The following is a 24,872-nucleotide window of genomic DNA, read 5'->3' on the forward strand; positions in this document are numbered from 1 at the left end:
CTTACTGTTTATTGTAATTAACTATAATAATAAATTAAATTTATGGGGTAAGTAAAAATAAAAAAACACAAACATAATGGAAATTAATAATCGACCACCTTAACATATTAAATAAAAATTTTTAAACTAAACGGGTTTCCCTTAAACTTTTTTTCATTCAGCCTCTCACACACACACACACTGACTCGATGATAAACGTATTGGATTAGGTTCAGTATTTTGATGCTTGTTGTTTGTCAATGTAATAGCAAATTAAAAAAGGTTGGCAATACTTATTTCTTTTGTAAAGCATCAGACGCCATTTTATTGGCTACAAGGCTCTGTTTTATTGAGAATTTGAAGTCAGTTTCAAAACACAACAAAATAATAATGTAAGTATTAACTGTTACATTACTTTTGACCGGAACTTTAAATGGCCGAAAGTTTTTCTTTTTTTTAATTTTTATTTTATATTTCTGTCATTAAAACGTCATAAATATTTATAACAGTACACAATACTATGGCGGCCAACGGCGCTACCACGACGGGAGCTCCTCCCGCTAAAAAGAGCAAAAAAGCCAATGATGGTGCAAGTACTGAAGAAGACACAGAAACACAAAAGGCTCTTGAAGAAATTGACGCTTGCCAAAACGAAATAGATTATTTGAATGAAAAAGCAAGTGAAGAAATTTTGAAAGTTGAACAGAAATATAATCAACTCAGAAAGCCTCATTTAGAAAAAAGAAATGAATTTATAAAAAGCATTCCGAATTTTTGGGTAACTGCTTTTGTCAATCACCCTCAAATTTCAGGTATATTGGAAGAAGAAGAAGAAGATTGTTTACATTATTTAACTAAACTTGAAGTGGAAGAGTTTGAAGATATAAAATCTGGGTACAGGATTAATTTCCATTTTTCTCCAAATCCTTTCTTTGAAAATGAAATATTAACAAAAGAGTTTCATTTGGGCACCTCTGGGGATCCTGCATCAGAAAGCACTCCCATCAGATGGAAAGAAGGGAAAAAACTTCCAAAGCAATCTAAAGATTTAAAGTCAAGGAAAAGGGCTATGGAACACAAAAGCTTCTTTAAATGGTTCACAGATAATGGAGACCCATCTTATGATGACATAGCGGAAGTTATCAAAGATGATATGTGGCCAAATCCTCTTCAGTATTATTTGGTTCCCGATATTGAGGTTGAAAATGGAGTGGATGAAGGAGACAGCGAAGAAGCAGAAGAAGATGATGATGGTGCAATCGAGGAAGAAGAAGAAGATGATCTGGAAGGAGAAGACGGAGAAGAAGAAGTTGAAGAGGAAGAGGGAGATGAAGATGGTGGAGACGAGTGAGAAGCTTCTTCATAATAAATGTGTTAGATTAATGTCAGTGCTATTAATTCTTCTAATGTTTTTCGGACCAAGTACTACATAACACAGTCCTATTATTACAGGTTTAATTTAATATTGAGACTGTAAACTTTATTCTTTCACATAGTTTAATTTGATAAAAGTTAATTTTACCTTTGCCAAAAATTTAAATAATTTACCTCGAAAAGTTTTTTAATTTTAATGCTACTGTTTTTTTTTTTTTTTTTTTCCTTTTTTTTTTTTTTAAAAATGCTATCTTTTGTGAGAGTATAGCAATTTCTTTAAGTTTTTCAGAATATATATATAGTGATTTTGTGAATGTAATTAATTTTACCTTGTTAATATTTCAAGCTAAAAAATTAAAAGTTGAATAATTTTGATATATTTAAAATTAATTTAATTTTAAATTATGTACTTTAAATGAAATATAAATTTTCAGTCAATTTTATTCATAAAGAATTTTAAATTAAAATCACTCATAAATATTTGTTTTTTTAACTATTTTCTGTCACTTTTTTTTTTTTTTTATTGCAGCTTATTTTCTTTGTTAAAAATAATCACTTGAAACTTATTAAAGATAAATTGAAAGTATAATATTCAATAACTTTTTATTTAAGTTTAACATCTTTTTTATTATGTAAAAAAAAAAAAAAAAAAAATAATAATGAAACTGTTTCTAATTATTGCAATTTAATAAAATTGCAATATTTAATTAGATTAAATATAAAGTAAATTAAAATGACAATTTAATAATTACCATTTTGGTATATTTAAACATTTTTTTTTTTTTTGAGTCATGAAATTTCATTATATATATGAAAGTTAAGGAAATTAATTAATGGTATTTTTATAAAAATCCTTTTTTCCTTACATTTAAAAAAATAATTGGAGTTCCACTATTTTCTGAAGGTAATGATTATTTTAAAAAAATTTTTAAATACTGAAAAAGTAAGTGTATTAGTTTTATTACTTAATGAATTTTTTTTAATAATCTTTATTTGTCCCAATTTACAATAAATAATCAATAATTAAAATTCAAAAAAAAATGTTTATTATTAATTGAAGTATTTTTAGTTTTATAATTGGTTAGGATTATTTTAATGTATTATTTTTTATTTAATTTAAAATAATGAATTCGATTAAAAATTATTAAACACTCATTTTTATTTTAAAAAAATTTTATTTTATTTTTTTTTTAATGGTACATTATAAAAGGAATGACATTTCTGCGAAGCTCCCTCACTGAAAAGTTCTGGCTCCCAGTATTATCGAATTTTTTTGCACGTCAAAATAATTTTAAAAACTTGATTTAAAAATATTGTGAGGGGAGGTGGGTTTATAATATGGTTCGCCATGTATTTAAGAAATGTTTAGTTTTTACTAAAAATTCATTAATAAAATTCAAGGAACCAAAGGTTTGTTGTCAAAAATTTCAATTTATTAATTTTATGTTTGCTTAGATACATTTAGTGGCGTGTATTGACTATGCATAAAAAAATTTTTTTTTTATTTTTATTTTCAAATGTTTTATGTCTTAGTTTTAATGTGCGTTAAATTTGGATTAAATATTTATTCTAAAAAAAATAAATTTATGAATTATCTACATAATATTTTATTTAAAAAAAGTACAATATTTATTTTTAGATCTTAAAATTATTGTTAGTTAACGTTATTGATTTAAGTAAACATCAATGAAGATGCTATTTTATTTTAAGTAAATATATGTATATTTTAATTTCTATAATATATAATTTAAGAAATTTTTTGTTCACAGTACTTTTTAATAAATTAATTACAATCTAACTTATACAAGACAGGGAAAAAAAAACATTTTCTTTTAATTTTGCTTTAAAATCTTGTTTTTTGACTATTGTATGAGTTCTTAGGTTATGTTTTCTTTTGATTTTTACTTCTTGCAATATCCCAATAAAGTTTATTATCATAAATTATTTAATAAAAAAAAAATGTTTTTATGAAGTTTTTGTTGTTATTTGATTTATACTTCTATCAATATATCTATCATAATTTTAAATTAGGTTAGATTTTATTTTTAAGGTATTTTCAAATTAAAAAAAAAAAATTATATAATTTTTGTAAGTCAAAATGTAAAATATAATAATGAAAGTATACATTAAAGAAGAAAGTAACATTTATAAAATTACAATGAATTTGAGATTGTTAAATATTTGCTTTTATTAAAATGAAATAAAAAATATAGAAACAAATTTTGTTTTTGTTTCAATTGTTATTTGTTTCCTATAATCATGTATTAAAAACAGTATTAAAAAGTTATCCTTTAAAATGTATGATGCAGATATTCAAGGGGAAAGGGGGGGCATTTTAATTGGTTTATTTATTATTTTATTCTATTCCAAAAATTTAATTTAAATTTCATGTTTATCATTTAAAATGAAAATGGCTGGTTAAAATTGATTATAGAACTTCATTGTTACTCATAAAATGTATAAAACTTCACATCTTCTTATCATTTTTAATTTTTTTACCATTATGTACAATTCTTAAAAAATATGTGTGAACATAAAAGTTTACAATTTTTCTTTTTTTACTTGAAATTATTATGGGTCTTATTCAAGTCTGAACAATATTAATTTTTTTTAAAAAAAATTCCTTTCTATTATTTATTAACATATTAATTTTCTTTTTTTCAGATTTACGGCGGTGTCACCGAACTAATAACACCCTTATTAAAATGTCGTTATACATTATCCACGACGACAACCATAACAAATATAAAAGAAGAAAAGGCGGAGATTGAAGAAAATGGTGATTTAAAAAAACAGTCACCAAACCTTTTCGAGCAGAGTAAAAATGTATGTATAATTATTATATATATGTTTATTTTCAAATTTTAATAATGTGCATAATTTATATTTAAATATATTCGAAACAGGGCAAAGAAAATAATGAAAAAAAACTTGGGGAATTTAAAAGAACTAAAATTATTGATCCAAGTTATTTGAAAATAACAAGTGAAGAACTTTCTAAATGTCGTAAGTAATAATATTGTTTAATATTTAATTTGTTTAAAGAAAAGTACCTGTAAAGTATCTGTAAAAACTTTTTTTTTCCTGTACAGTTGTACAGTTTGTACAGTTTAAAATTACTAATTAAGAATTAAGAGAATTATTATTATTTTTATATCGTTCATTAGAATATTATAACTAATTTTTAAAAAAAAACTTTTTTTTATTGTAGCTACATTAGAATTTATTAACTATTTTTCCCAAAGATCTCATACTTGTGGCGAATTAAATAAATATTTGATTGGAAAAAATATTACTTTATGCGGTTGGATTAGTTCAAATAAATTTCCAGGAAGAGCTATATTAAAGGATGGATATGGATTTGTAGAGATAGTACCTGAATTAAAGGTAAAAACCTCACCTTTTTTAACATCTTATTGAAAAAAAATTTATTTATTTATTAATATTATTATTTTTTAGAATATACCACTCACTAAAAAATTTAATGATCTGCAGTTGGAAAATATTCTGGTTGTACATGGTGTTGTTTCTAGTCAAAAGGAAAATAATCCTAATACAGTAAGTTTTTCTTAATAAACTTTTGAGATTCATCTTGTATTATTATTATTAAATTATTTTTATAAAATACATTTTAAAAATAATGTTGATAGTTTGAAGAATAGTATTTAAATATTTGAACAATTTTATTTGTTTTTAAATGATATTTTTCTTCTTCTCTTATGGTTTTCATAATATCATCATTTTTCCTGTTTAGAAAAATAAAAACGAAAACATAGAAGTTTTAGTGCAATCATTAACAGTTGTCCATTCTACTCAAAATAATGATAATTCAAAAGAAACAATCAATGAAAATAATAATGTTATTGATGATAAGACTTATTCTGAAACAGAATCAAATAATCTTTCCGAAAATATTTATTCAGATCAAATAGGTGAATATTATTACATTTTTTCATTTAAAATCTTTTTTTTTTTTTGTACCCTAATCAAAACAAATATATATTATATATTATTATTACCAAGATTTATTTATTAATTTTTTTTTTTTTTTTTCAGAGCCAATACTCCCAAATCCCAATAAGTTTACTATGCGAACACACACTTGTGGAGAACTTGATGACATCCATGTTGGACAAAATGTTTGTTTAATGGGTTGGGTAGAATTTCAAAGAATGGGAAAATTTGTATTATTACGTGACGGTTACGGTAAAACTCAGCTTACCATTCCAGAATCGGTAATAAAACTCTGAATGTAAAACTTAAATTATAACTGTATTTAAAAATAATTTAAAATCTAAATAAGGTTTGCTCAGCCTTCTTTTTTTTTTTTAAAGAGAAATTCAATAATTTATTACGACTCTCTTCCGACCAGTTGTCCAGTTGTATATGTTTAGTGTATAACTAAATATTTGTGAACAAACGATTAAAATTACTCTCTAAATTTTTGCCATTTTGTTCTTTTACAGAAAAGTAATTTTCAAAGTCTGGTAGAAACATTAAAACCGGAATCTGTTTTATTGGCGGAGGGTACAGTATTTCCTCGTCCTGCAGGACAAGAAAATTTGGTAAGTTTAACACAAAACTTTTTTAAGTTTTCTTACAAAACATATCAATTTAAAATTTGAATCAGATTAATTTTTTTTTCTCTTATCCTATTTATTTTCTTTTATATTTGTGCAATCAATAGAAAAGAATTATTTTTAATATTTAAAAATGAAATTTAAACATATTTATTTAGTGCATTCAGAATAAATATTTACACCATTTGTGGTAATGTCATTATGTCATAAAACAAACAAACAAACAAACAACTATAATTTTATAATAATTGAGATAATCCCCACATTATTTAATTTTCAGAAACAAAAAACTGGGAAAATAGAAGTAATAGTATCAGATTTAAAAGTTTTGAATATGGCTAAAAATTTACCATTTTCTGTAAGAGATTTCAACAAGCCAAATGAATCAATTAGAATGAAATACCGATATTTAGACCTCAGGTACCCTAACATGCAACATAATCTTCGCCTAAGATCGAAAATTATTTATAATATGCGAAAATATTTAATAGAACATTTGGATTTTGTGGAAGTTGAAACTCCAACACTTTTTAAAAGAACGCCTGGTGTAAGTGCCCTTTTTTTCGGTAATCCACTTTTCATAAGAATAAAACTTAATTTTCTCTTAATATTATATAAACTTTTAATTTTAAGGGAGCTCAAGAATTTATTGTACCTACTGAGAAAAAAGGAAAATTTTATTCTCTTGTACAAAGTCCTCAACAATTTAAACAATTGCTCATGATTGGTTCTATTGACAGGTATTTTCAAATAGCTCGTTGTTATAGGGATGAACCTATGCGTAATGATCGTCAACCAGAATTTACTCAGGTAATTTTTAATTTTTTTTTTTCTTTAGGTTAGTTTTAATTAAAACTCAAAAATTTTTTTTTTCTTTTCTTAAAGCTCGATATTGAAATGTCATTTTGTGATAGAGAAGATATATTTAATTTAATTGAAGAATTACTTAAAAATTGTTGGCCAGAAAGTTTGGGCAAATTAAAAACTCCATTTCCTCGGTTATCATACGAAGAAGCCATGAATTCATACGGGACGGATAAACCCGATTTACGTTTTGATTGGAAGGTATAAATCAACGTATTAATAATAATTATATAAATATTTGAAATTTTTTTTTAATTATATATATATATATATATATATTTTAGTTGAAGGATTTGACTTCATTATTTTCGAATAACATAAACAATTGCGTGGGACAATTCAAATTGAAAAAATTTTGGGATAAAAAAGATTTTGCAGTTTATGGTTTTGTTGGACGTAATGGAGCAGTGAGTAAAATTTAATTTATTTATTTATTTATCAAAAATTTTGCTGATAATATATATATATATATATTTATTCACTTACAAACAACTTTTTTTTAAGTAGTTATCAGTAATTAACATGAAGGTGAAAAAACAGCAGAATTAATTTGTTATACATACAGTTGTGAATTGTATTTTATTAGTCAGTTGCTGAATTACCTTTGAATAGTATAATTTCTTTTTTTTTTTTTTTTTTTATTTGTTGACCAGGATAAATTGACTGAAGGGAAAAAAAAAAAAATACAAAATGAAATGAAACACGAATACAAAGATACCGGGTTTGTGTTTATGAGTGTTAAATCTCTTAAAAGTATGCAAGATACGCTACAAGCTTTATTCAATCCAATTATAGCTGCTGAAATAAAAAAAATAACAGAATACGAAAAAGGAGATGTTTTATTTTTGGCATTTGGATCGAAAAAAAATGTAGTAAGCAATGTATTACTTTACACATAGAGTTACAAAAATTACAACACATCAAAAAAAAAATATTCATATCCCGCCATTACGTCATTCGCCCACCGTCATTTGGCGGTTACGGATCCCGGATATCTCGCGCTCACGCTCCCGGCTCTTCTTCCGTTAGATAACAGTTAATTATTTTACATAATAAAATAATTGCAAAATAATTAATTTTAATATAATAATATTTATAGGTAGAATCATTGGGTAAAACCAGAGTTAATTTTGCGGATTACCTGGAAGAAAATGGAATCAGCGTTTTTGATAAAAATTCTTACTGTTTTTCGTGGATTGTGGATTTTCCTCTTTTTGAAATAGTAGATGATAAAATACAATCAGCTCATCATCCTTTTACTCAACCACATTCAAAAGACTTTGATTTATTAGAAAAAAATCCTTTAAAGGTATTTTCCAATATTTTTTTTTTATTAAATTTTCTTTTTTTTTCCCCTCCAATAAATTTTGTTATAAATTAATAACTTTAGGTAAAAAGTTTACATTTTGATTTGGTACTTAACGGAAATGAAATCGGAGGAGGATCAATACGTATTACAGATGGAAATTTACAAAAAATAATTTTAGAAAAAATATTAAATATGAATGCCGAGAGCGTATCACATTTGATCGAGGGATTAAATAGTGGTGCTCCTCCTCATGGAGGAATTGCATTAGGTCTTGATAGATTAATGACAATTATATGTAAAGCAAATTCAATAAGGGAAGTCATAGCTTTTCCAAAAAATCGTTTGGGACAAGATCCATTATCTGGAGCTCCTTGCGATATTTCTGAAGATGAGAAAAAACGTTATCATTTACAAATAAGTTCTTAAAATATTCTATTCTTTTCCTTTTTCCTTTTTTTTTTTAAATACAGTTTAAATATTTCTTTTGTAAATGTTACTCGACATTATTTCCATTCCTTAATGTACTTTTTTTTTGTTTTCTTGAATGATTTTTCATCTCTTAATTTCATTTTTTTCTTAAGCTATTATTTATTTACATAAAAAATGTTATTTGTTTTTATAATTATTTATTAACGGTTTAATCTCATTAGTTGAAAAATTAAAATTTGTTGTCAAAAGAATGGTAGTTGATTAAAAATTAAAAATTTTACAAACTTATTCAAAATAAAGTTCACGTAATTTAATAAAATACCTTTAACTTTTTTTTTTTTTTAATGTTTAGATTTAAAAAAATATTATTTATAAATTTTAATTTAAAATTAGTATCAATCTAATTTTTAAAATATCTTTTAAAAAAATTTTAATTATATTTATAATAGCTTGCTATATGACGTCAAAATTTTATTTGTGATTAATTCGTCGTTTTAAAATTTTGCCGCATTTTTAATACTCGGACTAAAATAATATTCTTAGGAATTAAAATTTAGAAATATAAAATAATTCAATAAATAAAATTTTTTTTCGACAAGTGGATTAAATTTCAATTAATTATTATTTAGTTTTTTAAAAATTTTGCCGTGAGGGCTAGAACCAGGGACTTTTATTTTGTTTATACAATTAACTATGCGTAAAGTGGAAATATTTACAAAAAAATAAGCACAGTAAATAATTTTTTAAATATAAATTAAGAAAAAGATTTAAAGAGTTTTGATTTCGGTTAATTATTGTAACATTACAAATGAGGAAACGTTATTATTTTTATAATAAAATTATTTGAATTAAGTTGGCTATTCTTAAAAATACCACCCAATTAACTTGTGCTCAATTTTGTGAAGAATTGCCAACTATTGATTATTATTCATGTAAGTGATATGAATAGAAAGTCACAGTTATCGATTTGTACGTCAAATCGTTTCAATGATAAAAAGTGTGTCTGTCATGAATTCGTAATAATATTTTTTTTTTTTTATTGGTATGAATAAAAATTTAAGCAATAAAATAATTTTAGGGTATCCGTAAAGCAAATTTTATTTAAATATAATTTTATAATTTTATTAGAGCAATTAAAATTTTAGAATTAAATGATTTTATAAAAATATTTGTGTGAAGCAAAGTATTTTTTTTTATAAAATCAAATTTTAGATAAATAAATTTTTTTTTCGTTTCTTTTTTTTCTCTTTTTACAGAAAAGTAAAAAATAAAAATGTCAGTTTTGGGCCCTACCGATCCATTATGGGTGGTTCAAGCCAAAGAGCGCTCCAGATATGAAGAACAATTTAAGTCTCTTCGTCCTGAGAATGGAGTCGTTACCGGAGAGCAAGCTAAAGGTTTTTTTCTTCAGTCACAATTACCGCCTAATATTTTGGGTCAGATTTGGGCTTTATCGGACACGGATTCTGATGGAAGAATGAATATTAATGAATTTAGTATAGCATGCAAGCTTATAAATTTAACGTTACGAGGATACCAAATACCTTCGGTTTTACCCCCAGCTTTGTGCAATTTAGAAACCCAGTTTTCTTCGGCAGGTATCAAATTAGAACCTGACTCCATTTCCTCAACACCATCTCAGCCTGTTACCTCACTGGAATCACAAAATGTTCAAGGGTTTGTAACTAGTCAATCAAATTTAATTAAAACATGCTCTCCAACTCCAGGATTGTTGCCATTAGATTCCATGACCAATGTAGTTTCTATTCCAATGACCCAAACTATTTCAGGCTCTGTTCAACTTCCTCAAATTGTTGGGGGAGTTAAAAGTGTTACTCAGTCCCCAATAAATCAAAGTACTCCTGTAACACCTGCTTTTCCTGTCGCTTTTCCTACTCAAGCAATAACTTCTCAAGGCACAAACATTTTACCACAAGCTCCATCAGTGATACCGCAAGCTTCTCCAGTGCCTCAAATTCTGCCTAAAATTTCTCAATCAACTCCTGTAATTTCAACTCCTGGAATTCCACAAGTTGTGACATCTCAGCAAAGCATAATTTCAGATGGACATAATAAATTTATCGATAAAGGACAACCTGTCGATTTTCAGTAAGTTAAAGTTTTAGTATTTATATTCTTGTATGAAATCAAATAAGAATTTATTCATTTGACAAAAAAAAATTTTTTAGTTCACCTTTAGGAGGACCACAGATTACAGATTGGGCTGTTCCCCATCAATCTAAGCTAAAATACACCCAATTATTTAACACCACTGACAGAACCAGGACTGGATTTCTCACAGGTCCTCAAGCAAAATCAATTTTGATTCAAACTAAACTTTCTCAAGGGATTTTAGCTCAGGTATTGTAATTTTTTCATTTAAAAAAATGAAGTTAAAAACTTGTTACAAATTCTTGGTTATGGTTTTATTTCCTTAATTTTTCTATTTTTACACATCTTATGATTATTTTTTTTACAATCTTCTTTCTTTATCTAATTGGTTAATGTTCAACTTCAAATTGAAGAATTTTATAAAACTGTACCAATTTTGACATTTTTTTTCTTTCAGTTTTAGGCACATAATATAATATTTTTAATCTACATTGTTTTTTTTTTTTTTTTTAAATTACATTCATTTGTTTCTTTATATTTAAAATAAAAATCGTTCGATTTAAACGTTTCGGCCATCTTAAATGAAAAAACAATATATTTGTACATTTTTAAATTTTTTTAAAAAAAAAAAGTTTTTCTTTTGTTTTGTGAATTATACAAAATCAAATAAAAATTTTTATTATTATATTCATGTATTTAGGTCAGTATTTTATCTAATAGTTTTTAATTTTCATCCTAATTATGTATAAATTCCCTGATAATTTGTATTGAACTTCAGAGGAATAATTAATTTTTTTTTTTTTTTTTTTTTTTTTTTTTTACAGATTTGGGCATTAGTTGACAGCGATTCTGATGGAAAAATTAATTGTGAGGAATTTGTTCTTGCAATGCATTTGTGTGATATGGCCAAAGAAGGGAGACCTTTACCAACCACTCTTCCCTTTGAACTAATACCTCCTGGATTACGTAGAAAAAGAGGAAGTAGTATAACTAGTGTAGATGATAAACAGGATATTATGGCGGTACAAAATAGTGGTAAGCTTTAATTTTGTGTTGAAATTAATTTTCGAATTGTCGTATTTGATAATAAAATTTCTTTCAAATTATAAAATGATGATGTTATATTTTTTAGCAACTTTTGAGGATAAAAGAAAAGAAAATTTTGACAAAGGACAAGCCGAGTTAGAAAGACGTCGTGCAGTATTGCTAGAAGCCCAAAAAAAAGAACAAGAAGAAAGAGAAAAGAAGGAAAGAGAAGAACTAGAAAAAAGAGAAGCATTGCGTGCTGAACAGGAAATAAGGAGACAACAGGAATTGCAGAAGCAATTACAGAAACAAAGAGAATTAGAAATGGAACAGGAGGAACAAAGACGACGCATTTCGGTAAAATATATTGTAGTATTGTAAAAATATCAATAATAAAAAAAATTTACTTTTTTTTTTTTCGAAGAAATTCTATGTAGGTGAATCAATAGAAAATATTTAGTTTTTTATTATTCGCTTAATTATATTTTAACTTTATTTACAATAATATTTCTCAGGCAATTAAGGAAAATTAAAAAAAAAAATTTTTTATTCTTCTCGTAAATTACAGGAACAGCGTGAAGCAGCTCGAAAAGAATTAGAAAGGCAACGTCAACAGGAATGGGAAAAAGCTCGTTCTCAAGAACTGGAAGCACAAAGAATGAAAGAACAAAATAATGTATTAAAGCTTAAAGCAAAAAATCAATCTCTTGCAATCGATTTAGCAACAATAAATGCATCGATCAAAGAATTATCATCAAAAATAAGTGAAACAAGAATTGGTGTTTCAGCGGTTAAAGCTACAATTGACGGTATTTTTTTTTTTTTTTTTTTTCTATTAAAAATACTTTTCTTATTTTACTTTTTAAAAAATAATTTTATTGATTAAAAGGTATGAGAGCTACCAGAGATTCGCATATAAGTGACATGTCAGCATATAAAAATAAGCTTAAAGAACAAAATCAGCGTTTATTGTTTCTTGCTCAAGAAAAAGCGCGTTTGGAGGCAAGAACGAAAGCTGGAGTTACTACAAATGCGGCTGGAGCTGAACAAGTTATGCTTGCTTTTACAAATAAAGAAATTGCGTTAAAGCATTTAAATGAAAAAGTAGAAGGACTTCAAAAAGAAGTAAGAAAGCACGACCATTAATCTTTTTACACTTTCATTTTTAATTTAAAATAAAATAAGTTTAAAAAATATTTTGAGTGAATTTTTTTAGTATTGTTACTAATTTGGTTTTAATTTAATTTTTGTATTTTAGGTTGAAATAAAAACGAACGATATTAAAAATAATAAGACTCATTTAAATGAATTAAAGACTAAGCTAAGTAACTTATTAAATGAATGCGAATCAATATATTTAAAATATTCAGAAAAACGTGATATTATATTACAAATGAAAGCTGCCAGTACCAATAATAATTGGGATGTTTCATCTGGTTGGGAACCACCCGATAAATCTTGGGACAATTTCAACGAAACCACTGATAATTGGAACACATCCTATACTCCTAGCACAGCTTCAGGTAAACGTTTAAAAAAAATTAATTTTTACATGAAATTATCATGGACTATTTTATAACCACAATTAATTTTTCACTGCAGGTTTTAAAAAATACAGAGCTTTGTACAAATTTGAATCTCGAAATCCGGACGAATTATCATTTCAACCAGGTGATATCATAACAGTGTCAGTTAATCAAAATGCAGATCCGGGATGGTTATCTGGAGAACTAAACGGAATGACTGGATGGTTTCCAGAAGCTTACGTTGAACTTGTAGATGATTCTTTTACGACTAATGCGCCAGACCTTGAAGAATCGAACAAGCAACCTTTGGGGTACAGTATTCCGGTTTTTTATGATTTTTTTTATTTAATTTAAATTATTCAAATATTATTATTTTTTTATTAAAGAGATATATCGGAACTTCCGGAAGTTGTCACTGATAAAAGTAATAACGAAAATTACGATAACGAAATATACGTATCTGTATATCGTTATCAATCGTCAGAACCCGGGGATCTCAGTTTTGAACAAGGTGAAACCATATACGTAACTAAAAAAGATGGAGCTTGGTGGACTGGTACGATCGGGGATCGTGTAGGATTATTCCCATCTAATTACGTAGAAAAAATTGAGCCCGAGGTATTCAGCAAATAATAATATTTATTTTTAAAAGTTTATTAATAATAAATGCAATAAAACAAAATCACACTCGTTTTAAAAATAGAAGAAAAGTATTTTAATAGAATTTTTATTGAAATTTTCCGTATGTATTTTTTTTACACGAATTAAAATAGGAAATAAAAATTTTTATAGGAAAATTTTCCATTTAATTTTCAGAACAAATTCGATTCTTCAGAATTTACAAATAAGAAAAGTGATGGTGGTGAAGTTGAGGACAACACTATTCCCGTTCAAGAACCAACTGATGAAATTGAAAAAGAAATCTCGCCATCACCAGAGAATACTAATACAGGTGTAAAAGAACAAGAAACTTTTGTCGAATCAAATCAACCAAAGCCTGTCACTCCCGACTTTTCTAGTATTACTGCTGCACAGGTTCGTATACGCCAGATATATTTATTTTGTTTAGTTATTATAAATAATGAATTAATTTTTTTTGTCTAAATTTATTTATTTCATTATTCAGACGAAATTAAGCAAAAAGGGTGAAATTGCTACTGTTATTGCTCCTTACCAAGCAACTTCAAACGAACAATTATCTTTGGCTCGAGGACAATTAGTTTGCATTCGTAAGAAAACATCAACTGGTTGGTGGGAAGGTGAATTACAAGCCAAAGGTAAAAAAAAACAAATCGGATGGTTTCCTGCATCTTATGTAAAAGTAATGGCTAGCAGACGTTTAAGTCAAACAACGCCTGATATAGACGGAGAACCCAACGTCGGTAAATATATACCCTCACTTTTATAATAACTTTAAAATATGTATTTTCTTTTCTTTTTTTTTTTTCTTTAAAGGGTTAATAAAAAAAACTTTTGTTTACAGATAAAGTAATTGCCATGTTTCCTTATAAAGCTTTAAACGACGACGAACTCACATTTGAAAAAGATGATATAATAACGGTTATTTCTAAAGATGAAGCCACTTGGTGGAAGGGTGAGCTTAGAGGGTCGATCGGTTTGTTTCCATGCAACTACGTAACGCCAATGAACGGATCATGTGAGTACATTTATTATTATTATTATTATTATTATTATTATTATTATTATTATTATTCTTTGTAGAGTACGAGTACTTTTTGTCCTGAACGTGATTTCTGTGTATTTTATTTTATTTTTTTTATTTTTTTAAAAACAAATTTTTAGTTAATTTATTTTATGTATTTGTCTCCTTAAAAAAAAAACTTTTCGTTTAATTATTTTTTGATTTTTTTTTTTTTTTTTAAAATAAAACTTAAACAATTTTATAATTTTTATTTAATGCTAGTTTTAAAATTGTTAGCAATGAAATTTTTTCCTATTATTACTTTTAGAAAAGGAAATAAATTTTGTAGGAAAATTTTGGGCATTAGAAATGGTGGCCTGTTTTATTGTTATAATAATGTCATGCTTTTATTCATTTTGTTTTATTTAAAAAAATTTACAATAGTTTCAAATGAGTGACAATTTATTTTTTAATTCCTTTTTATATATGTGTGTGTTCAGTAATAAATAAAAGTACCGTCAAAAAAATATATATTATATAATAAAAAAAGGTGAAAATAATGGAAACTTAATTTTGTTTCTGTTATTTTTAGGAACGGCCAGAAATGGGATCACGTTCAGGAGTTAAATTCAAGCCTCCGATGTTATACTTTTCTACCTAGAATTATTATTGGATTAGGATATTTTATCTTTCTTTATAAACCTTTTTTTTTTTTTTTACTATTATTATCATTATTATTATCATTAATTAGAACGACATCTTTTTTTTTTTTTTTTTTCTTACGCTATTTGTTGAAAACCTGGGGTTATTCGTTATATCGATCATTTGGGGATTTATTTCGATCATTAATTATATAAATATATATTAAAAATTTTCTCGTTTTCAATTAATTAAATAAAATTTAATTTATTGCAAAAAAAAAAAAAAAAATATTAATAATGAAAACAAAATTTTAATGTTTCAATCAAAAAAATGTTTACCTTTCAATAATGTTTTGCCCATTTAAATGTTTTTTTTTTTTTTTTATAACAATATAAATGCTTAATTATTTGAGTTTAACATTGCTTAAAGTTATAGAGACTTAAATGAGGACAAAAATTGAAAAAATCTATAAACAAACACTAATATCCGATATTTTTACAAAAGTAATATTTATACAAATGAAAAGTTTTTTTTTCACACACACTCTCTCTCTCTCTCTTCTCTCTCTCTCTCTTTTAATGTATAATATTTTAAAAAAAAAAAAAGGAAGGATTCTTCGAAAATAAATAATATATATATATATATATATATAAATTTTTTTTTGTTTTATTAATTTTCGTTAGTTATATTATTTTATATATCTTTATATAATTTCTTTACAAATTTAATTTGTTATTCATTGATAGTTGTTCACTTAAAACCAATGTTTAAATTGATATTTTAAATTTAATAAAGTTAAATTTTTTGAAAATTTATTTCACTTTAATTTTTCTTTTCAAAATTACTTACTTTTTTGTAAATTTCTAATTTTTTTTATACTTTACTCTGTATATATGTCTAAATGTTTATCCCGTTCGTTATTGGTTAAAGGGTCGTGTAAAATATTGTATTATCGAGTAGCTTAAAAAACACAAATTTATTCAAAATTTTTAAATATGTGACACGCTAAATAATAAATAAATAAATAAATTATTATTAATATTATATAATAAAAAAAAGGAAAAGTATTTATATATAATGTTTTATATCTTTTGATATAAAGTGACGTCGACAAATTCGGACTGGAGAGAAAAATTAAGACAGGAAGCCATCCAGGAACTTATTGAAAGCGAACGATCTTACATAGCGGATATGACTCTTGTCAGACAGGTAAATAACATGTACCCGCACGTGCACGCACGCACGTGTATATATATATGTGTGCGCTTGCGATTGAATTAATTTTTTTAAAACTATTAAATAAATAAATAATTGATAATATTAATGTATATTTAGGTATTTGAAAAGCCAATATCGAAAAGTGGTTTGGTCACTTCGGATCAACTAAAGAAAATTTTTTTAAATTGGCGGGAAATATTAAAAGGAAATTATACTTTGTTGAAATTATTTGATAAAAGAAAAAAAGAATCCCCCGATCAGGTTATCGGATGCATCGGAGATATTTTATGTGATTATGTAAGTATTTATTTATTTATTTATATTTATTAATAATTTTTTTTTTTTTTAATTATGGAAAAAAATTTTGTTTTCAGTTGCCGAAAATGGGAGGTTATGTTGAATTCTGTAGTTTTCAATTAAATGCCGGTCAGTTACTACAGCATCTCACGGAATCCTCTACAGCTTTTCGGGAATTTTGTAAATTATGCCAACGAGATCCAAGAACTCAGGGACTTCCATTGAGTACTTTTCTTGTAAAACCCATGCAAAGAATAACAAAATATCCTTTATTAATTGAAAAGGTACCTTTTTATAATTTTCTTTTTTTACCATACTCATGATATAAGTGAAAATTTAATTATTTAAATAAAGGTTTTAGAACATACTCCTATGGATCACCCAGATAGGATAAATTTAGAAAGAGCTCATCAAAAAGCAGAAGAACTTTGTACTCAAGTAAATGAAGGAGTGAGAGAAAATGAAAATTCAGAAAGATTAGAATGGCTTCAAACCCATATAATAATGGATGGAATGGAAGAAAATTTAATTTTCAATTCTGAAACAAATTGTTCGGGTCATCGAATATTTCTACATTCTGGAGTTTTAAATAAAGTAATAGAAACATTTTTTTTCTCTCTCTCTTCTTTTTTTTATTATTATTAATATTAAAAATAATTTTTTTTTTATCGATAGGTAAGAAGTAATAAAGAATTAATAGGATTCCTTCTTTCCGATTGTTTGGTTTTAACGTATCCATCAAAACCTCTATTAAACGGTCAATTTTCAATGAAAAACTTTAACCAACATTTAAGACTTTATAAAAAGGTAATAAAAAAAAATGGAGGATTTTTAATTATTATTTTATTTAAAATTGTTTTTTTTTTTTTTGCCGCCCCTTTTATTAAAAGAATTGACGGTCCAAAAATCAAATGATTCCGAACGGGGATTCACGATAATTACACCCAAGTGAGTACTCTAAATAATTATTCTTTTTTTTTTTTTTTAAATAAAATAAATTATTTATTAATACAAAAAAATAATTTCTAGCGCACAATTGGGATTTATTAGTTGTACGTCACAGGAAGCTTTACAATGGATCAAACAAATCAAACAAGCTTGTGATAAATTTAAAAATGTTGATAATACTTCACGTTATTTCAGTATGTCATCATGTCTTATCTTGTTTACATCTAGACAGAGGAATAAGGTTTTCTGTTTTTTGTTTTCTTTTGTATTCTTTGAATTTAGAATCAGAAGATGGTTTATCCGTTGGACGTTTACTGGTAGAAGTCGTAGAAGGATATAATTTATCTTTTAAATGTTGCTTTTGTCAGATTAAGCTTAATAATCAAGTACAAAACACTCCGCCTTGTGGTCCCCCATTTAAATGGAATTCTGCTATGCAATTCATGATTCAAAATTTCGATAATGATGATTTAATAATATCAATTTTTATTAAACATGATTTTAAACCAGATGGTCAGTAAAAACAATTCAATTTTTTTAAAAAATATTTTGAAATTGTCATAATTGTCGTATATTTATAAAATTCATATCTGTGTATATTTAAATTTTCCAGAACTTTTTGATTGTGGGAAAATTCAAGTGAAAGAAATTTCGGAGCAAACGCGATCCGGTGGGCCTGTTTTAAGAAAATTACCCGTTGGTGGAGGGGGTGGTGGTGGTGGAGGTCAAATAAATATTTCAGAAATATTATTAAAATTAGATGTTGTTCTTTTTAATGTTAGTTGAAACATTTATTTAAATAAATATATCATCATTATTATTTTTGTATTAACTCTGTGTTTTATATATTTATTTATGCCTAAAATATTTTAAATAATTTATAAAATTATATATATTTACGATTATCATGTTTAATTGGGATTAATATAATTTATTATTTAAATTGAGCTCGCGATTTACTGGATTCCGTTATTATATTTATATTTGGCGCCAAAAAAAATATAAATTTTTTTTTTCCATAATTTTCCAGTCAAATGGAAATTTATCGTTTTTCCGAAAAAAAAGGGCATGCGTGTTACTAGTATTCGATCGCGTATACCAACGTTTTTCTTATGTAAGATGGCGAATTAAATCTCGTAATGGAATTTTATTCTATAAACATAATTTTATTTATTTTTTTCGCACCTTCTTTGTGTCAACACGATAATTTTGAATTACCCGATAACGATAAGTAAGTTTTTTTTATTTAATTATTTAAATTTATTCAAAATTATTTCCCATGAGAGAAAAATAATATTTTATTAAATAGATTTTCCAAATGGAATTTAATACTAGAATCAAAATTATATCGTCTCATAAACAACTTGACTCAATACGAATTCATTCAAAATGTAAGTAAATTATATATTATTTATTTATAATTAAATAAATAAAAAAGAATTATCACTCGTGAGGAGACCTTTCCTTCATTAGTGTTAAAATTTTATTTAAAGTAAAATGTTTTTATAATTCTTGAAAGGTTTATTCAAAAAACGTTGTTGGTTATTCAATCGAACCCATTGACGGTGAGGAAATATTAAAATCGGTAATTAATAAATTAAATCATCTACTATTAAATAAAAAAACAGCATTGATAAAACTTGTTAATAAAGCAGAAGAAACATATTCGAAATATGAAAAAATAAATAAGCCATTACAAAATGCTGGAGTTAATTTTTTTAACATGAAAGATCCAAATAATTCAGCCAACATGACGTTCAGCCATAATTTTCGTCAAAAAGTTTCATATAAAGAATCCGGGGTTCACATACCTCTTGAAATTTTTGACGGTTGTAAGTATTTAAATAAAATATTTTTTTTTTAATTAAATGAAAAAAAAAATTTTACCTTTCTCCCCCTCTCCCCCGATGTAATGACGTAATTTAACTGGGTCAAACCTAATAAATGATCGATATATTTTAAACGTAAATTATTTTTTTTCAAGTTTTTTTTTTTTTTTTTTTTTTTTTTTGTCTTTGATATTAGAATTAAAAATTAAAATTTTATAATTACAATTTATTTCCTTTCTTAATTTCAAAAATGATAATAATTTTTTTTTATTTTATTGAGGGAGAGAGAAAAAAAAAAAAATTAACGTCCATCCAAGTATTAACGTCCACGTGTATTTCTTTTTTTTTCTTCCTTTTATTATTATTATTATCAATAATTTTGTCGGAATATTAAATTCTTCAATCGCAATATCAAATCATTTAGTTTTCAAAAGTTATTTAAAAAAAAAAAAATTTTAATTTGTTTATTATGTTGTAGGGATGGGACCCCGATACAAAGATGGCTGGTGGCACGGTATGTTTCCATAAATATTTTCAATTTTCCGCTTTTTTTATTATAATTTATGACTATAATGAAATAAAATTTGTTTAATCGAGTTAAAAATAATTTTCCCAAAAATAAAAAAATTTTCTTTTTTTTTTTGTTGTCAGACTCAAATATATTAAATGGAGTAAATTGGACTTCGAGCTTGGATGAGGTTTTTAAAGAAAATCATAGAATGGATCCTAATATTGGATGGCAATTTTTTGGTAGCTTTCATGGTTTTTTAAGAGTTTATCCTGCTTTTAGGTTAGATTTATAAAAAAAGTTTTTTTTTTTTTTATTTCCTAATGAATGTTTAAAAAACTTTCTCAAATAAGAATTTATTATGAGATGGCAGACATTTTATTTGTTAATATTTTACAAACGAAAATTATTTTGTAAATACGCGGAAATATATGAAAACAAATTTAATGAGTTTTTTTATTATTTATATAAGAAAATTTAAAAAAAAAATTTTTTTTTTGATGTAGATGGCCCGATCATTCGAGATATCCTGATTTTTTTGATGTTCGAAGAAGATCCTGGTACATACAAAGTTCCACATCTCCAAAAGATGTTATCATTTTATTTGATAGGTAATTGTAATTTTTTTTTTTTTTTAAAAAAAGTTTAAAACTAAAACTAATCGATTTTATTACCTTTTTTCCAAAAAACAAAAAATTAATTAAATTATAATAATAATAATAAAACAGAAGTGGAAGCGTTCATGGTCCTACACTTGATATAATGAAAATCACAGCAAGAGCTTTGCTTAATTCTTTAGGAGAAAATGATTTTGTTAACGTTGCTTGGGTAAGTTGAAAAAAATTATTATTATTATTTTTTTTAAATTCTATTAATTATATAAATTTTAATTTAAACAAAAAAAAAAAAATTTTCAGTTTAATAACGACGTTAAATGGGTGGTACCTTGTTTAAAAACTTTAGTTCAAGCTACAACTCAAATAAAAAATTTATTAGCTGATGCAATTGAAAGATTGACTGAAAGCAACCTTACAAGTTATGTAACAGCTTTAGATTTTGCTTATGAAGAATTTAGAAAGGTAAAATGGAAGGAATTTTCCGGGATCATTCAATTTTCTTTTTTCTTTTTTGTATCCTACGGTATTTAAATGAAATTATGATACAATTTCCCACGAAAAAATCCTTTCTTACCCTCTCCTTTTTTCTCCCAAAATACATTTAAAATAAATTTTATTTTATTTTTTTTTAGTTCGAGGAAATAAAAAAACCGTGGATCGGTTCAAATTGTCATAAAATTGTCATGTTTCTCAGCGATGGGGGTACCGAATGGCCGACTGATGTCATCAACAGACATTGTAACAATTCAAATAATGAAAACATAAAAATTTTCACTTTTGCTTGCGGTCCCCACCCGATTCCAACGGTTATTTTGAAAGAAATGGCCTGTTCTACGGGGGGTTATTTCAGTCCGATAACTGCTTTGGGATCCGTTCGCATAAAAGTTCGAGATTATGTGAACGTTTTAAGCAGGCCTTTAGCTTATTCAAAACATGAAAATTTATTTTATTGGAATAATTTTTATCGCGATGTCGGAGGACTTGGTCTTGTCACAACTCTTGCACTTCCGGTTTTTAATAAAAGTCCAAACGATGTGAGTACTCAACATTTTCAAATTTTTTAAATTTATTTTATAAATTCATCAACACTTGCGTGATTTTTTTTTTTTTTTTTGTCAGGAACATAAAATAAGTCAATTGTTAGGAGTTATGGGTATCGATATACCCGTTGAAGAAATATTCAATTTGTATCCTAAATATTTACTCGGACCTTTCGGTTATCCATTTGCCATTAACACCAACGGATTCGTGATATATCATCCAAGACTCAAGGATCACATTGTATACTTAGAGGTTTTAAATTTTAATTTTGTCTCTGATGATCTATCTATATCGTTTCGAAGAGATACCGGGTTATTAATTGAAAGCGTTGCAGGATCCTCCGAGTATTTATCTCACCGATTTGGAAGGACGTTCTAAAGACATAGAAGAAATGGAAAAATCAATGATTGATGGGAAAAATGGATCGTTGAAAAATTTTAAATCCATTATTCCCACGGGTTTAAATCACGCCGTTTTGATGAATATGACATTTTTTTATGAAAAAATTAAATCTACGACTTTCAGGTAGACGAACGCCTTTTTTTTCATGAATTATTATTATTATTGTTTAATTGTTATTGTACGGGAAAAAACAAACGAATTAAAAGTAAATTTTAAAATTATGAAAATAGGTATTCGGTACCACTGAAATTAATCGACGTGGTATCAGGTATACTTGTAAACAAACAATTAAATAATTATTATCGAGGAATTTAATTCCTTTCGTCGGGTTTTCCAGGTTCGGATTAGCTTTGCCATCTAATCATTTCATACTTAAAACAAATTTAAACGAAGATATAAAATGGCTACGAATTTTAAAAGATGTTGAAGGAATTTCAATTGCGCCCTGGAATTATTGCCCAAGGGAAAAACCCGAAGAAGATTTGACTCTTTTAAAACTTATACAATTAATATCAGATAATAATATTTCATATTGTAAGTTGACAAATATGTTCAATTTGAAAAAAAAAATAATAATAATTGTGAGAAAAAAATTTTTTTTTTTCGAGGTAACGAAAACATGATCAGAAATTTAGAATGGGATGCGAAAAATTTAATTGAGATTAGCAAAAATTGGGACGAAAACATTCGTGCACAAGAAGTTAAATCAAGATTTTTAATTACAAACACAGGTTTGACGTTATATAGAGAATTAAATGATAATAATAATAATGAAGAAGAAGAAGATTATTTGGGACAAAGAGATCCATCAAAGAGTAGCGTTTATAAAAGAGCTTCTTCCGCATCCGGTTTTGTCTTTTCATTGACCAGAAAAAAAAGAAACAGGCTCACAATAGCTAGAAAAATAATTATTAATGAATCTTTTGTGACAGCTGGTAAATTTTTTCTTGTAATATATATTTCCTTTTTTCTTTTTCGTAAAAAAAAATAATTTTTTTTAAAAAGTGGCTGGAATCGACATTCATCAAAAAATAATCCAAAATGTTTTTGATGAAACCATAAATTCTGAAACAAATGATAGTTGTGCTTCTTCGGAGCTTTTACATTGTTATTTATTAAATGATGGAGGATTAATTGTCGCCTCAAATAATAAACGTTCTCTGGTAAGTTTTCAATTTAAAAAAAAAAAAAAGAATTGATTCACGTTTAATTGAATTTAATTTTTTTTATTTATATTTAAGCCTGGAAATTTTATAGGAGTTCACGATCCACAATTACTGGAATTTTTACTGTTAAAAAAAGTATTTTTACGAGAATATCGTCATAATTATCAATCTTGGTGTTCGAAAAATTCAATACAATCAACTGCCAAAGCTGCTAAATTTAATAAATTTCCATTTATTAAATTTATTTATGACGTAATAAAAGCTTTTCATTGGAGTTTTTTTTATTCAATTTTTCTTCATTTATTTTCATGGTAAATTTCTTTTTTTTTTTTAATCCCTAATTTTACACTCCACTAATTGTACCTAAATGTACACTCTGAAAACTTTTTTTTTTTCTTTTATTTTTAAATGTTTTCCATCCGAGGCTCGAAAATGATTTACAGTGTTTTGTTTTTTTTTTTTTTATGATAGTTTAACAACAGGGAAATCTATAAACGAATATGGGGAAAATATATCGGAATATGAAAATCACGCTTGTGTCTCACAATCAATTTGGTATTATCACAATGAAGAAATAAAATATCCTCTTTGGGGGTCTCAAAAATGTGGAGAAAACAAAAGAAATTTTCAAATTGAATTTTTAAAAAATGTCGGACTTTTCTTTTTGATTATTCAACCTCCGTGCGATGATGATTTTTTAACTTATTCATCCCAAGATTTTTTACATTTTGAAAAAGGTAATTTAATCTTAATAAAATGAAATTAAAAATTACAAAAAGGAAACAAGCCTAATGGTTTTTCTGTAAATTTTTCAGGTACCGATGAGGACGCCACATTTTGCAAAAATCAACAACATTACAGGCATAGACCGGAAAAATGTTACATAAACATACCAAAGGTAAAAACCGTTTTTTCTTTTTTTTTCAATTGTAAATTTTTCACAAGTTAAAGATCCGAATACAAAATCCTTTTGAGGAAAGATAAAAAATATCTTCCTAATACAGTTTATTAGAAAAATAAAACTTTCGTGAAATTGTTAATAATTTTATTATTTATTATTATTCATTTTAAAAAATAAAATTTGAAGAGTTTCATTAATTAAAATTTCAGAAAATCGATTTGGACTGCGGAATAACATCTTCTTCATCTGTTTTTTCTACCACAAATGCCCTTATATTTATATATTTTATATATCACGCTTGTAAAATAATTTTTTTTAAATTATTCTTTTGTTTGTAACAATAATATATAAGTATTTGTTGTGGTTAAATTATTTTAAATTAACTAACACTTGGATTTTAATAATTCTACCTTTTCACCACAATTTAAAATTTTCTAAGGGAGTTATCAAAAGGAATTATGT

At 25.6% G+C, this 24,872-nt stretch overlaps 5 protein-coding genes across 5 annotated transcripts; all 5 read left to right on the forward strand.

The window, feature by feature from the left end:
- Positions 1-222: 222 nt before the first annotated feature.
- Phum_PHUM137270 (protein SET, putative) lies at positions 223-1,330 on the forward strand (the record flags this gene model as incomplete). The annotated part of the gene is made up of 2 exons (XM_002424540.1): positions 223-322; positions 489-1,330. The coding sequence occupies 2 exons, from the start codon at positions 223-225 to the stop codon at positions 1,328-1,330; spliced, it is 942 nt and encodes a 313-aa protein (XP_002424585.1).
- A 2,596-nt stretch (positions 1,331-3,926) lies between these two features.
- Phum_PHUM137280 (uncharacterized protein) lies at positions 3,927-5,285 on the forward strand (the record flags this gene model as incomplete). Its single annotated transcript, XM_002424541.1, has 7 exons — positions 3,927-3,941; positions 4,018-4,179; positions 4,260-4,359; positions 4,565-4,740; positions 4,849-4,911; positions 5,108-5,212; positions 5,277-5,285. The coding sequence occupies 7 exons, from the start codon at positions 3,927-3,929 to the stop codon at positions 5,283-5,285; spliced, it is 630 nt and encodes a 209-aa protein (XP_002424586.1).
- A 156-nt stretch (positions 5,286-5,441) lies between these two features.
- On the forward strand, positions 5,442-8,532 carry Phum_PHUM137290 (aspartyl-tRNA synthetase, putative; the record flags this gene model as incomplete). Its single annotated transcript, XM_002424542.1, has 10 exons — positions 5,442-5,588; positions 5,820-5,918; positions 6,214-6,480; positions 6,567-6,743; positions 6,819-6,998; positions 7,082-7,208; positions 7,326-7,386; positions 7,534-7,669; positions 7,897-8,106; positions 8,188-8,532. 10 exons carry the CDS (start codon positions 5,442-5,444, stop codon positions 8,530-8,532), a joined length of 1,749 nt encoding a protein of 582 aa, XP_002424587.1.
- Positions 8,533-9,808: 1,276 nt separating this feature from the next.
- Phum_PHUM137300 (dynamin-associated protein, putative) lies at positions 9,809-18,732 on the forward strand (the record flags this gene model as incomplete). The annotated part of the gene is made up of 20 exons (XM_002424543.1): positions 9,809-10,644; positions 10,725-10,896; positions 11,472-11,682; positions 11,780-12,030; positions 12,242-12,482; positions 12,563-12,798; positions 12,932-13,196; positions 13,276-13,510; positions 13,586-13,817; positions 14,016-14,234; positions 14,326-14,581; positions 14,683-14,856; positions 16,586-16,692; positions 16,819-16,998; positions 17,076-17,282; positions 17,353-17,592; positions 17,674-17,805; positions 18,062-18,140; positions 18,229-18,459; positions 18,560-18,732. 20 exons carry the CDS (start codon positions 9,809-9,811, stop codon positions 18,730-18,732), a joined length of 4,677 nt encoding a protein of 1,558 aa, XP_002424588.1.
- Positions 18,733-19,085: 353 nt separating this feature from the next.
- Positions 19,086-24,493, forward strand: Phum_PHUM137310 (uncharacterized protein; the record flags this gene model as incomplete). The annotated part of the gene is made up of 17 exons (XM_002424544.1): positions 19,086-19,177; positions 19,256-19,337; positions 19,466-19,778; positions 20,427-20,565; positions 20,790-20,894; positions 21,012-21,111; positions 21,201-21,362; positions 21,533-21,934; positions 22,020-22,193; positions 22,276-22,466; positions 22,681-22,877; positions 22,952-23,278; positions 23,349-23,506; positions 23,585-23,783; positions 23,992-24,246; positions 24,325-24,407; positions 24,461-24,493. 17 exons carry the CDS (start codon positions 19,086-19,088, stop codon positions 24,491-24,493), a joined length of 3,012 nt encoding a protein of 1,003 aa, XP_002424589.1.
- Between the last annotated feature and the right edge of the window lie 379 nt (positions 24,494-24,872).

Source organism: Pediculus humanus, genomic scaffold (assembly GCF_000006295.1).
Source record: "Pediculus humanus corporis 1103172107481 genomic scaffold, whole genome shotgun sequence".
In the NCBI taxonomy this organism is placed as follows: Eukaryota; Metazoa; Arthropoda; class Insecta; order Psocodea; family Pediculidae; genus Pediculus; species Pediculus humanus.